At 39.9% G+C, this 15,184-nt stretch overlaps 1 protein-coding gene across 9 annotated transcripts in view; it reads right to left on the bottom strand.

The window, feature by feature from the left end:
- Positions 1 to 15,184, bottom strand: part of BEND6 (BEN domain containing 6) — a 41,108-nt gene that overhangs the window by 16,350 nt on the left and 9,574 nt on the right. For 6 of the 9 annotated variants that reach the window (XM_048845244.1, XM_048845246.1, XM_075126492.1 and 3 more), the window contains 5 exons: positions 7,989 to 8,217; positions 7,735 to 7,916; positions 7,100 to 7,198; positions 6,555 to 6,732; positions 4,486 to 4,703 (listed from right to left, as the gene is read on the bottom strand). In XM_048845244.1, the coding sequence (XP_048701201.1) occupies positions 4,486 to 4,703; positions 6,555 to 6,732; positions 7,100 to 7,198; positions 7,735 to 7,916; positions 7,989 to 8,184 (873 nt within the window). In that variant the 5' untranslated portion in view covers positions 8,185 to 8,217. Of the gene's footprint in view, positions 1 to 4,485; positions 4,704 to 6,554; positions 6,733 to 7,099; positions 7,199 to 7,734; positions 7,917 to 7,988; positions 8,218 to 11,773; positions 11,953 to 15,184 lie in introns of those variants that run through there. The other 3 variants (XM_048845247.2, XM_048845248.1, XM_048845250.1) reach the window with 3 other exon arrangements.

The raw sequence follows: 15,184 nt of genomic DNA, 5'->3' as shown, positions 1-15,184 counted from the left end.
TTTACAAGGTCATCCAGATCCTCCTGTACGATATCCCGGTCCTTTTCTAAATTGGCAATACTTCCCAGCTTTGTATCATCTGCAAATTTTATTAGCACACTCCCACTTTTTGTGCCGAGGTCAGTAATAAAACGATTAAATAAGATTGGTCTCAAAACGGATCCCCGAGGAACTCCATTGGTAACCTCCCTCCAGCCTGACGGTTCACCTTTCAGTATGACCCGCTGTAGTCTCCCCTTTAACCAATTCCTTATCCACCTTTCAATTTTCAAATTGATCCCCATCTTTTCCAATTTAACTAATAATTCCCCATGTGGCACCGTATCAAACACATTACTGAAATCTAGGTAAATTAGATCCACTGCATTTCCTTTGTCTAAAAAATCTGTTACTTTCTCAAAGAAGGAGATCAGGTTGGTTTGGCACGATCTACTTTTTGTAAAACCATATTGTATTTTGTCCCATTTACCATTGACCTCAATGTCCTTAACTACTTTCTCCTTCAAATTTTTTTCCAAGACCTTGCATACTACAGATGTCAAACTAACAGGCCTGTAGTTACCCGGATCACTTTTTTTTCCTTTCTTAAAAATAGGAACTATGTTAGCAATTCTCCAGTCATACGGTACAACCCCTGAGACTCATTAAAAATTCTTGCTAATGGGCTTGCAATTTCATGTGCCAATTCCTTTAATATTCTTGGATGAAGATTATCTGGGCCCCCTGATTTAGTCCCATTAAGCTGTTCGGGAGTTTTGCTTCTACCTCAGATATGGTAATATCTACCTCCATATCCTCATTCCCATTTGTCATGCTACCATTATCCCTAAGATCCTCATTAGCCTCATTAAAGACTGAGGCAAAGTATTTATTCAGATATTGGGCCATGCCTAGATTATCCTTAACCGCCATTCCATCCTCAGTGTTTAGCAGTCCCACTTTTTCTTTCTTTGTTTTCTTCTTATTTATATGGCTATAGAACCTTTTACTATTGGTTTTAATTCCCTTTGCAAGGTCCAACTCTACTTGACTTTTAGCCTTTCTCACTTTATCCCTACATGTTCTGACCTCAATAAGGTAGCTTTCTTTGCTGATTTCTCCCATCTTCCACTCCCTGTATGCTTTCTTCTTTTTCTTAATCACCTCTCTGAGATGCTTGCTCATCCAGCTTGGTCTACAACTCCTGCCTATGAATTTTTTCCCCTTTCTTGGGATATAGGCTTCTGATAGCTTCTGCAGTTTTGACTTGAAGTAATTCCAGGCCTCCTCTACCTTTAGATCCATAAATTCTTCAGTCCAATCCACTTCCCTAACTAATTTCCTTAATTTTTGAAAATCAGCCCTTTTGAAATAAAAAACCCTAGTTGCAGATTTTTTTTTGTTTATCCTTCCATTCAGTTTGAACTGAATTAGCTCATGATCACTTGAACCAAGGTTGTCCCCTACAACCATTTATTCTATGAGGTCCTCACTACTCACCAAATCAAATCTAAAATGGCATCCCCTCTTGTCGGTTCAGCAACTACTTGATGAAGGAATCATCAGCTATCGCATCTAGGAAAATCTGAGCCCTATTATTATTATTAGCACTTGTCCTCCAGTCTATATCTAGGAAGTTAAAGTCTTCCATGATCATACAGTTTCCATTTGTATTTACTTCATTAAAAACATTAAAAAGGGCTCTATCCATATCCAAATTAGATCCTGGCGGTCTATAGCACACCCCAGGCACTATCACAGGGGAGGTGCTAGTAGTTTTCTTCCCCAATGTGATTTTTGCCCAGACGGACTTGGTCTTATCCATTCCATCGCTTCTTATTTCTTTACGTTCTACCTCATCATTGATATATAATGTTACTCCACCACCTTTACCTTTATTTCTGTCTTTCCTAAACAGCACATACCCTTCAATACCTGTAGTCCAGTCGTGACTACTATTCCACCATTTTTCTGTTATCCCTATAATATCTGGTTTCACTTCCTGCACCAGTAGCTCTAGTTCCTCTGGTTTGTTACCTAGGCTCCTCGCATTGGTGTAAAAACATCTTAATTTTTGCTGTTTGGCCTCGCTCACATTCTTTACACAATTAGGCACAGACATTCTACAGCCAGTATGACCTATTAGACTGGTATCCACACTGCCCTTTCTCCTTATGTCCATTCTCCTACCCAGGGCTGTATCCTTTCTTACTTTGTTTTCTTCCCTCTCCATGCTAAAATCCGGCGTGGAGATCACCTGGACATCTCCCAACCATCTCTTCCAAATTCCTAGTTTAAAGCTCTCTTAATCAGTTGTGCCAGCCAACCTAGAAGTCTATTTCCTTCCCTACTCAGATGAAGTCCATCCCGAGAGAACTGTCCTCTGTCCATGAATGCCTCCCAGTGGCCATACTTCCCAAAGTCCTTCTTATAGCACCACTGCCTGAGCCATCTGTTGATAGTCATAATCTTGTCACACTTTTGTTGCCCTTCTCTAGGAACAGGCAGAATCCCCTGAAGATCACCTGAGCCTTGATTTCCTTAAGTGTCTTCCCCAACCTGGCATAGTCTCCCTTGATACGTTCTAGCGAGAATGTACCGGTATAATTTGTTCCCACATGAAGGACGATCAGTGGATTCTTTTGCACTTTCTTTAGGATCCTCTTCAACCTCAGGTCCACATCCCGTATCTTAGCACCTGGAAGACAGCATACCCTTCTATTCTCTGGATCAGCTCTGGTTACAGGCCTGTCCATTTTTCTCAGTAAGGAGTCCCCGATCACGTAGACCTGCCTTTTCCTGGTGACGGTGCAATTCTCTGGTCTATCCCCTGTTCCCTCTGGCTGCAAGTTTTTTCCATTTCTATTCTCCCTTGTAATCCTCTTCAACACATCCTGTATCCTCCAGGGGCTCATATTTGGCATAGTCTGCATTGACTCTTCCCCTTTTCCTGTAGGACTAGCTGTTCTTCTCTTCTTCCTTGCCCTTCCACCTTCAGTGACCACCTGCTGAGTCCCTTCTTCATTTTCCAACTTTGCAAACCTGTTCTTGAGCTCTATTTCTCCTTCACTAGCCTGTCTTTTCCTCTGCCTGTTTCTCTTAGTCACATGCTTCCACTGTCCATTTTCTTCACCCAGCAGTATTCCCTCAGAGTTCTTCAGTCCTGCTTCCATCTGCAAGTCTGAGCTTTTCCCTTCAGCCTCCTCATGTCTTTGCTCCATAATCTGCTCAGACCCCCTTCTAAACTCAACCAGACTTTCCACCTGCATCTCCAATCCTCTGATCTTTTCTTCCATCAGCTCTATCAGGCGGCACTATGCAGATGAAACTCTTTCCAGGTACCCCCTCCAGGATCATGTACATACCGCAGCTTCCACATCCAGTCATCTTCATTGTGTCTTCCACTACATGGGTCACCCCCACTGCTGCCTCTGTATCTGTCATAGCCTTCTCACCTAAATCCTGTTAATCTGGGAAACACAAACCACACCAAAATACCAGCACCAACAGCAAAAACAAACCCCAAACAAGCACCGCAATGCAAACTCCCCTTTCAAACTCCCCTGTTTACCGCTCTGTTTGCTGGCTCTCGTGCCGCTGCAGCTGTCTGTGCCACTGCCTGACTGGCTGGCTACCATTATAGGACCCCTAGTCAGAGAAGCCCCACTCCCTAATCAGGGCTCAGCTTCTCTCCCAGCACATTTTGTACATAACAGTTGTCATATTTAATAAATCGTCATCTCTTAATAGTTTTGAATGGATTTTTCCTGATTTAGGGACATGTGAAATACAATCCATACAACTGATCTGTATGGATTGGCATGACTCAGTACATAGAAACGTTTATGTAAATTATGAATGCAGAAACTAATGGAGTTATTCTTTAATTAAATCTTTAAATTGATATTTCTCCTGTACAGATTCTGTGCCTGTGATCTCTTGATAATGCTCTATTACTATAATGGAGCATCTAGGACCCAGGTCGCTCCATCCAAAATCAGAGTAACTCCAATTAACTTCTGGCCAATCTCTTTAACATGGACAGAAAGACACCCTTTCCCCCTCATTTATTTATTTATTTATTATTTAAAAAAGAAAGATTTAGACCTTCTTTCATAACTTTAAGGTCATATTTTCCCCTCAGCTGTTTGAAGTCAATCAAAGTCCCCCATGTACAGCCAAGCATAGGATTTATTGAAATTGAATTGAAAAGCATTTCATACTGATCCATGCTCTCCTCACCCAAAGACATGAAAATATAATGAAGTCAAGGGAGTTGCAAAATTGCACCTGAGGGCTCACTGTGATTCACTGTGTCTAATGGGAAACCTCTCGCACACAAAAGGATAATGATTATTTATTAATAAATTCCTCAACTTTCCTAATTACTGTCTGATAATAAAATTATCATTACTGAGGTTTACTTTTCTTTACATAGTCTCAATAAATGTTGCAATATATCAACTTTTATTTCACTCTTATTGCTGAAATAAGCTTTCAGCTAACCTGTTTCTCAGGCTGTTGCTCCTCTTCTTCCATATTCAATGCTATCGGTGAATTGGAGTTACTGTGGATAGTTGCATATGAATCTGATAAAGAACTGTTTGATGCTTTCCAGACAGTGTGTGAATGAATACTGGAGGCAGATGTGGTCACTCCCCCTTTGAGCAGGGCCTCAGCCATACCTACCAGTTCCTCAAAATGTGTGACTGCCTGTGGCAACACTGAAATTAGAAAGAGTAATCACTAAGAATAGCCACTGATGCTACTAAACTTTGGTTTAGTTTCATGTATACAGGTATTTTTGTAACCAAACTCTTGTCACAGTAGTCAAAAGAACAGGACTTGCAGTCTCCTTCTAGACCAACCCCAGCAATCAGCAGAGATATCATTAGAATGCTACTTCCTTTTTTTAAAATTCCTTCCCTGCCCTGTCATCAAATGAACCTCACAATGGAGATCAGGTTTCCAGCATAAGCAATGTGCTAGCTGTCTGTGGATTGATAAAAGGAGCCATTGGTTAACACATGCCCACTGTAATGCTGACCTGGCTGTTTTTCTTACACTGTTTTCTCAAAATATGTACAGCACTACAAGATTGAAGAGTATGGGTGAAATTCAGAATAGTTAGAAGCAGGTCCAATTCTATTCACTAGAATGGAGGTATGTCTGGCTGCATTTGACCTTTTATTTCTTGTTATAAGAAATCCTTGAAAATGTCCCCTTATTTGGTCAACATATTATTTACACAGATGAGCTTTTCTGGAGTGAGTCCATTACAGAGATTACATTCAGTGGAGTGGCAAAGCATGATCTAATGAAACACTGTAAGAGATAAAGAGGAAGCAAAAAGCACAGTAATTAAACTAATAGAAATTATACAGCAAAGGGGAAATGTAAGCATTCAAGAGGAAAGTAGAAATTGACCTAGCAATTTAAATGCAATGGACAGATATTAACAGTCTTTTACTGGACCAATTTCTGTTGGAGAGAGAGTAAGCTCTCTCTGGGTAAGCGCAAAACTTGTCTCTCTCACCAACAGAAGCTGGTCCAATAAAAGATATTACCTCACCCACTTTGTCTCTCTACTATCCTGGGACCAATACGGCTACACCACTCTATTAACAATATCCGATTCAACCTAAAATATTAACAATATCAGATATTAACAATATCAGATTCAACCTGAAAAAATCCTACTGATACATTTAGAGAAAAACAATCCAGAACACAAAGGTCAAATGGGTGAGGGAAGACTGAAACAAAGTAACAATGAGAGAGGACTAGGCAGACAATGAACTGAACTGAATATGTGCTTGCAGCATCATATGGTGACCAAGGGGAAAAAAAAGCAATGTTATACTGGGTTGTATATTCGGTGGCATCATGTTACTGATAAGGCAGGTGACAGACCCTATTTAAGGAACATTTGTTCATTTACATTTTGAGTGCTGCATACAGTTTTGGCTGCCCATATTAAGAAAACAACAATGAATTGAAGAGGGATCTAGAGAAGGCCAACTAAGGTGACTAAAGGCTTGGTTAAAAGAGCTAAATGGATATAAATTGGTTAAAAGATTACAAGGCATCACTTAGAAATAACAGATGATTTTCAAAAGGAAGAAATTATTTGGTTCAGGGATGAATAATTAGAAGTTAGGGGATAGAACTAAGTAGGGGAAATTTTAGAATATCAATAATTGCCGAACAATAACATCAGTTAGACTTTGGTCAGTATAGACCCAGTTGCTGGAGTTATTCAAACTTGACCTACACTTATACAAAGCACATGAAAATGTTCTGTGAGGAACAATCCTGCTGATTTAACCAGTTTTTTTTCCATCTTTAAACTCAATGATCTCACAGTCTCTTTTTAAGTTGATTTCATCTATGGGCCAACTGGAATTAAATGCTGTAGTCATACAGAAATGACTTTTTTTTACTAATTTGGGGCTAGATCTTGACAGATGCTTCAGCACTCACAATTCTCACGTAAGTGTCCTCACAACAATCAGGACTTTATGTGCTTTCAGTTCTCCTCTTCATCAAAAAGTGTCCATTTCCCCACAGTTTACCTTGAAGCATGACCAGTGACTGCCGTAGGCGACAGTTTTCTCTCATGGTGTCTGTCAGTTTCCTTTTCAGACTTTTTATTTTGGCACGTAGTTCCACTTTGGATAACTGAAACAAGGGCTCCTCATCATCACTACTGCTTTCGCTGTACAGAAAAGCATTTCCAGAATACGGTTCTCTCTGAAAAAAATAAATTGGGCTAAAAAGCAACAACAGAAAATAAAAGTATCTACTATTAAACTGTTTGGCTAAAGGAGGATATTCTCTTTACAAAGACACACAAAATATAAATATGAGTTCACCTTAATAATCAACTTAACTAACATTGATACTGTAATTCAACTAACTGGTTGACTACAATATTAACAATACTTAGCTCTAATACACTACTTTATATCTCCCAAGCACTATATGAACATATACAAAGATAGCATCTTTCATCGGCACTAATTCACTTAAAATTTTAAATAAATTAATTTTTTTTAAATGTGAACCTCAGCTTTGTTGTGCTGCACAGCTGCAAATTACTGATGACAAGATGTTTTACCTGTTTGTTAATTAAAGATGTTTCAAGTTGACTCAGGATGTTGGCAGAGGCAGAGGCCTGTAATGATTTCTTTCTTTTTATACTCTTCATCATTTTCCCCTGAAAATAACCACATGATAACACATTTGCACTCACATAGTGTTTTCTATCAGAAGATTTCATTGTACACTACAAACATTTATTCATTTTGGCCTTACTATGTCCTTTGAGTAGAAAAAATATGTCTGTATCTTTTGTCAGTTCTGAGATCCATGGATTCTCCTGAGTAATTTGCAGATCTCACTCCATGGCAGACTTCAGAAGCCATGACCCTTGCCCACTTTATGGTGTTGTCAGAGCCCTTTCTCATTGGGGATGATGCAGTGTAGGTGCACAATATCCAAAGCTGTGAAGATTCTACATACATTTTATCCTTCTGCAACTTCTGATAAGGATGGAGGGAAGATCTGGACCCGTGTTATCAATTACCCCAACATGTCATTGAGCTAAGGCATGATGTGAAGATTGCCTTTGTCTCCACTGCCAACATACACATACTGAAAAGTCACGAGCAATGCACTGGAACATTATATTTATATTAGGGCATAAAAGTAACAGGTTCACACTTGGGAAAACAACAGAGACTGAAAACCCACCTGCCCTTTGTCCAGGTCACTATCTTCACTCTCTGAGAATATCATCTCAATCCTCTTCCTCTTGCCTTTTCCAACAACTTGTATTTTTGTAATTTCATCTGCCTGCAATATCTTCTGCATCATCTCAACTAGCTCTTGAGGGTCATCTGAAGTGGAGAAAAGAGAAGTCCAAGCAGATGATACTATTCTGCTAGTCAGCTAGCGACATCTGAAATTAAATTGTTATAAATGGGCTGCTTTGCAGATGGACTCACCACTCATGTACACTACTTTTACTAAATGTTTCTCTGTCTTCCTTTCTCCCACAGGCCAGTTAACTAGCACCTGCTCATTTGGTTTCAGGAGTCCTTCTAGTTCACTGTCATCATTGGGAAGATCCTGAATCCATGAAGTCTCCCCAATTTGTAGCGAATTATCATTTACAAAATCGAACAGCGTGAACTTTTTCATTTTTAAGGGATTTCCTTGTCACACAGCCACAGCCTGAAGAATTTCATAGGAAAAATAACTGTTATTTCATCATGTCACTGGTGTACATGAAGTTTTATAAACAGATTTTTTTTAAAAATCCAGCCCTCTCCTCCTAGAATCTTACAATCTGAGGGCCTCTCTGTGTGAAAATAACCTGTATAGGGGAAGAGAAAACTAGCCCAGTCTCCTGTGAACTCTTCCTTCAAAAGTGGAGAGGGGAAGAGTTTGCCCAGCATACATACAGCCACAGAAGTGGAAAGAGATTTGGTCTCAATGTGCAGCAGCAATCAAAAAAGCAAACAGAATGTTAGGAACCATAAGGAAAGGGATAGATAATGAGAGATAAAATATCATATTGTCTCCATATAAATCCATGGTACACCCACACCTTGAATTCTGCACGCAGATGTGGTCGCCCCATCTCAAAAAGATATGTTAGAATTGGAAAAGGTTCAGTAAAGGGCAACAAAAATTATTAGGGGTATGGAACAGCTTCCACAAGAAGAGAGATTAATAAGACTGGGACTTTTCATCTTAGAAAAGAGACGACTAAGAGGGGAAATGATAGAGGTCTATAAAATCATGACTGTGTGGAGAAAGTAAATAAGGAAGTGTTATTTACCCCTTCTCATAACACAAGAACATGGGGTCACAAAATGAAATTAATAGGCAGTAGGTTTAAAACAAACAAAAGGAAATATTTCTTCACACCATGCACAGTCAACTTGTGGAACTCTTTGCCAGAGGATGTTTTGAAGGCCAAGACTATAACAGGGTTCAAAAAAGAACAAGGTAAGTTCATGGAGGATAGGTCCATCAGTGGCTATTAGCCAGGATGGGCAGGGATGGTGTCCCTAGCCTCTGTTTGCCAGAAGCTGGGAATGAGTGACAGGGAATGGATCACTTGATGATTACCTGTTCATTGCCTCTGGGGTACCTGGCATTAGCCGCTGTCGGAAGACAGGATACTGGGCTAGATGGACCTTTGGTCTGACACAGTATGGCTGTTCTTATGTTCTCCAAACCTATACACTGCAGAGGATCCACTGAAGAAAAGGGGCATTCACACAGAGGATCTCTGCCTCCCCACTACTACCTGGTCTCCTTATCTGTCTGCCACAGACTGACATTATGCCTGGAGTTTGCCTCACCTTATAGTGTCCTGAATGCAGAGGTAAAACCTCTGTGAGATAATACAGACTCAGAAGGCTTAAAGGTACAAAGATGATAAAAACTTCAGACAGTAGTTTACCCTTGCAACTTGAGGTGTATGTATTGTGTATGCTATTTAAAGGGATGTATGACTAAAAGACTATTAATCATCCTTTGGGCAACAAGATGTTCAGTACAATTACAGTCATATAGGAGCAACCCAGAACACCAAGGATAAGGGAGTGGATGAAGTCTGACACATCCTGGCAATGGAAAAGTTGACATATATAAGAATTGACAGTCTCAGGACTATTAGACAGTTGGGCTGCCTTTTATGAACTACAGAATAAAAGCTATAAGGAGAACACAGAACCAACATTTGCATTCCCCCTCCCCCTTTTTTTTTTACACTAGACTCTTAAAACAAAGGAAGGAAAGGACTATTTTAATCCTCTTGGCTGTACTGAAAATTCATGGGCGGGGGAAGGGAAGGAACAAAATGCAAACTGAAGTAGTTTGTATTTTAGTTTGTTCTGTTAAAAACAATGTGACATCTAGGCTGAGAAATGGAATAAGAATTATCATCAGTACTCTGTGAAGAGTTTATCAGTAGTACTGTATAGGACTGGGTTGTACTTCTATTTTACATTTTTTCAAGGAAGTGCAATTTCATGAGATTATATTTTCTTTAATATGAATGCAAAGTACTCCACTTAGGAAGGAACAATCAATTGCACACACACAAAATGGGAAATGATTGCCTAGGAGGGAGTACTGCAGAAAGGGATCTGGGAGTCATAGTGGATCACAAGCTATATATGTGTAACAGTGTAACACTGTTGCCAAAAAAAAAAAGAAAAAAAAAAAAGCAAACATCATTCTGGGATGTATCAGCAAAAATGTTGTAAGCAGGACACGAGAAGTAATTCTTCCACTCTACTCTGCACGATAAGGCCTCAGCTGGAGCATTGTGTCCAGTTCTGGGTGCAACATTTCAGGAAAGATTTGGACCAATTGGAGAAAGTCAAGAGGAGAGCAACAAAAATGATTAAAGGTCTAGAAAACATGACCTATGAGGGAAGATTGAAAAAATTGGGCTTGTTTAGTCTGGAGAAGAGGAGACAGACAGTTTTCAAGTACATAAAAGGTTGTTATAAGGAGGAGGGTGAAAAATTATTCTCCTTAACCTCTGAGAATAGGACAAGAAGCAGTGGGGTTAAATTGCACCAAGGGAGGTTTAGGTTGGACATTAGGAAAAACTTCCCCATTGTCAGGATTTGTTAAGCACTGGAACAAATTGCCTAGGGAGTTTATGGAATCTTCGTCATTGGAGGATTTTAAGAACAAGTTAAACACTCCTCAGGAATGGTCTAATTATCAGGTAGTCCTGCCTTGAGAGAAGGGGACTGGACTAGATGACCTATTGAGGTCCCTTCCAGTCCTATACTTCTATGATTCTCAGAGCAACTAGAAAGCCCCAGATTATATGAAAACACCCAAAACTTTACACGTAAAGTCTGGGGAAAAGGAATCCCCAAGTCATGAATCACTAGGATCCTGATTCTGCCACCCTTACACACGCTGAGTAGTTCTTTAGTCCACAAGAAGGAATCACTCAACATTGGTGTAGGTGGCAGAATTGAGCCCTCAGGTTGTGCTCCTGCTCCCAGTGAAGTTTTGCCATTGACTTCAATAGGAACAGATGAAGTCCAAAATTCACACTAAAATCAGGCCAATGGAATAGAAATTTGGTCAAAGTGAGATATACGAAGTGCAGGGTTTAAAAGAGGTCTGAGTACATCTGCATGCTCTGACAAACCCACCCTGCCTGACAGGGATAATTAGAGCTTTATCACAGCCGTCATGGACTCTGTAGTTTATCATTATTTTAAAAAAATCTGTGACTTCTGAGGATTTTTGCAAGTGGTGGGTGGATATGAGAGTAAACAACTGAACCTATTTCACTGAGAGCCTGCCAACTTAAAAACATGGGACTCTGATAGAAATTAGAAAATAATATTCAGGGCTAGAGATTTGGCACACAGTCATGGATTGCATGACTCCTCTGGTTTTGGGGGGAGAAGTCACAAAGCTTTCACGGCTGCTTTAAAAGGCATCTGTGCTGTGCTGCTGCTCCTGCTGCTTTTGCAGAGGCTGAGGCAAGAAAGCAGTGCTGAAGAGGTGGCAGAGGCTCTCTAGCATCCCTCTGCTGCTACTGCAGCACTGAATCAGCATGCAGTCCAGCTGTTTTAAATATATTAGACATGAAATGGTTTAAATCAGTCTTATTGCAACATAAAGGACACGGAGTAAAATAACACAACCTTGGATTTCTTTGGTATTTTTCTTTCCCCCCACTGATCTCTTCACACAATTTACTGTGACAAGCTAGAGACCCTCAGGGATAAATACCTACCTGTCTGTTGGCATCTTCTTGAGAAAGTAATTAAAGTGGTTGGAAAGGTAGAACGAAACGTCTGTAATGAGGAAAAGAAAAAGTCCAAGATCCTCCACTTATAGAAGGAAACATCAGGGCCAGTCTTGCAGTTCTTTCACGTGCAAAACTCTCACTGGGGTCAGTAAAAACAACAAGGAGTCCGGTGGCACCTTAAAGACTAACAGATTTATTTGGGCTTAAGCTTTCGTGGGTAAAAAACCCACTTCTTCAGATGGAGTCTGTGGGTGTCTTGCTTGAGTAAGGACTGGATGATAGGATGCATCATCTCCAGGAGATGTTCTCTGACAAAACAGATCACCACAAATGTAAAACAAATGTGTACACACCCTGATTAGGGCATCTAGTTGCTGCTTGGGCAGAATAAGACAGAATAATAGTAAAAACTGCCAAAATTTTTCATTTTAAAAAAATGCTGAAATGTGACATTTTGACAATTTATAAACTTTTTTTCCTCAAAACCTTTTCTAAATGGGAGATTTGTTGAAATGGATCTTTTCCAGCAAACAGTTTTAGTTTCAATGAATCAGCATTATCCAATGAAAAAATGTTTAGTCAATAAACTCCAACCAGCTCAACTCATAAGCCTGCACTGTAGAAGAGAGCAGCTTTATAATCTGATCCAGCCTCCAGTAGCTCCACTGGTATAGAGCTCCAGAAAGCGGCTATTTATGCATCTCCCAGCTGACTTAGACCTGTGGTTCTCAAACTTTTGTATTGGTGACCCCTTTCACACAGCAAGCCTCTGTGTGCAACCCCCCTTATACATTAAAAACACATTTTTTTTTATATTTAACACGACAGGTAGTCCTCGACTTTATGATGTTCGAGTTACGACAAACAGCACTTACGGCGTTTATAAATTGTCATTGTGGTTTGACTTTACAACGTTGGTTTTGACTTTACAATGCTCAATCTGACATTGTTCCTCTGGGAAATGACATTTTTGACTTAAGACGTGATTTTCAGGAACCAATTGTGTCATAAGTCTGAGGACTGCCTGCTGGAGGTGAAGCGGGGTTTGGGAGTGGAGCCTGACAGCTTGCGACCCCCACGTAATAATCTCATGACCCCCTGAGGGGTCACAACTGCCAGTTTTAGAACCCCTTCCTTAGACTGTCCCATCCTGACAGGGTCCTGGCCACTTTTGAGGCTGTACCAGCTAAGTCCAGTGCCACCATTTCTGCTGGACTTTCTGCTTTTGGAGCCTGGCGTTTAGAATTTATCAGTGTAGAATGAATCTGGTCTTGTGTTCTCAATCTTTTTTTTCTCTGCTTTGGGAGGCTTTATGTCAGAGTCCTGACATTGAGAGTTTTGGTGGATTAAATCATTTTAACTGGGAGAGATGTAATTGTTCACTAATATTACAGTGTGGAGTTACTAACTACAGAAGGGGGTTTTGTACCATTTATTAAAATCCACACTTGCAGGCTTTTGTAAGCAAGATACTTTACAACTGCCAGATTCTCCATCTGAAAACACAAGCTACCCATTTCAGATCTATTGTTCCTTACATTTATTGTTTATTTCTCTTGAGAGACCCACATCTATCCCTAGTTTCTCTGAAATCAGATAGCCTGTAGAAGAAGAAAAAAGGTGGAAGCAGCCATTTACATGCTGTGTTGAGGAAACATATATTAATTGGATCCCTAATTTTTGCAGACATGCTCACATCTCACATCCTGAACAGACATTAAATATACAATTTTGCACATAGGATACTGTTACTAAGCAACCAGGAAAGCCAGAATAAGAAAAATAAATACAAAAGTCTTTGTAAAGACATCTCTCTCCCTGTGGCTGACACAGTCTGGTCCAGCTCCATTCAGCAGGAGAGCTGGCAGATACCACGATGAGATCACTACTTCTTTTTCCTCTCAGTAAACGTAAAGTATTACAAATTTACAACATGAGATTTTAGCCACTCACTGAATCTGAGTCTGTTCTCCCTGAAGTCAGTGAGAGCTTTGCTATTGATTTCAACAGAAACAAGATCAGGCCCACAATATACAATCCTATACTGTATACCTGTTTCCTATATTTCCAGGATTAATGCCTAGAAAGAAAAGACTGAAATCATGGTATTGTAGTGAAACGTGATCATTCTGAAATTCATACATACTACAATTGTTAACATTTTATATTCACTGCCTTCTGGGTCCAGCCTTTACTAATCCCAGTTCTCACTGGAAAGTCCCTCCGCTAACCAGTTATCAGCAGAAAGGGAGGAAGCTGGGTCTGCTGCAGCCAAAACCACTTCACTCCACACTAGGACACTGGTCCTATTTACAGAGTTTGGTTTTCATTGCTTTTTAAACTGAATTTCCCAAGAAAATTAAAGATATGGGTGCAAAATACCTTGGACTAAAATAAAAACTCAAGAGAATTTAAATGGTCTCATAACAAATTTATAATTAAAAATAAGGCCTTATTAACTATTTTATTTTTCCAGTTCTATGGTCTAATTCTGTTCCCACTGAAGTCAGTGTGAGATTTTATCATTGACTTCAGAGGGAGAAGAATTAGGCCTTTCATGAGGAATGCAGAAGTGCAGTTATTGCTCAAGAGCTTTATAGAGTGATATCATAGTCATTTTATGGGAAAGAATGACTTATGTAGAAGCAAAATCCACAGCTCTCAGGAAAGGTTTACAGAGCCCAGACTTCCCAGAAAAAACAGAGATATTGTGTTGCATATTTAGCTGTAAAATTAGGGGGAAATCTTTCAGAATATCACTACAGAACTTTAAAGTTTGTGTAGATACATTTAAAATTACCCCATATCCACTATCCCAGGGTTTCTCAAACTGGCGGTCGGAACCCCTCAGGGGGTCGCGAGGGTATTACCTGAGGGGTCACAAGCTGTCAGTCTCCACCCCAAACCCCACTTTGCCTCCAGCATTTATAATGGTATTAAATATATTAAAAAGTGTTTTTAATTTATAAGTGGGGTCGCACTCAGGCTTCCTATGAGAAAGGGGTCACCAGTACAAAAGTTTTAGAACTACCGCACTACCCCATATCCACTTTCTCTACATAAAAGAATAAATCAGACATCAGAAATTGTAACATACAAAAGCCAGTAGGAGAACACTTTAATCTTCCTGGACATTCTATAATAGATTTAAAAGTAGTCATTCTTCAACAAAAAAACTTCAAAAACAGACTTCAAAGAGAAACTGCAGAACTACAATTCATTTGCAAATTTAACATTATAAATTTGGGCTTGAATAGGGACTGGGAGTAGCTGGCTCACTACAAAAGCAATTTTCCCTCTCTTGGTGTTGACACCTCCTCATCAATTATTGGGAGTGGTCCACATCCACCCTGATTGAACTGGCCCTGTCAGCACGATACCGTACCACTTGTACGG

The sequence above is a fragment of the Caretta caretta genome, chromosome 3, assembly GCF_965140235.1.
Source record: "Caretta caretta isolate rCarCar2 chromosome 3, rCarCar1.hap1, whole genome shotgun sequence".
Lineage (NCBI taxonomy): Eukaryota > Metazoa > Chordata > Testudines > Cheloniidae > Caretta > Caretta caretta.
This window is presented reverse-complemented; position numbering and strand designations above follow the sequence as displayed.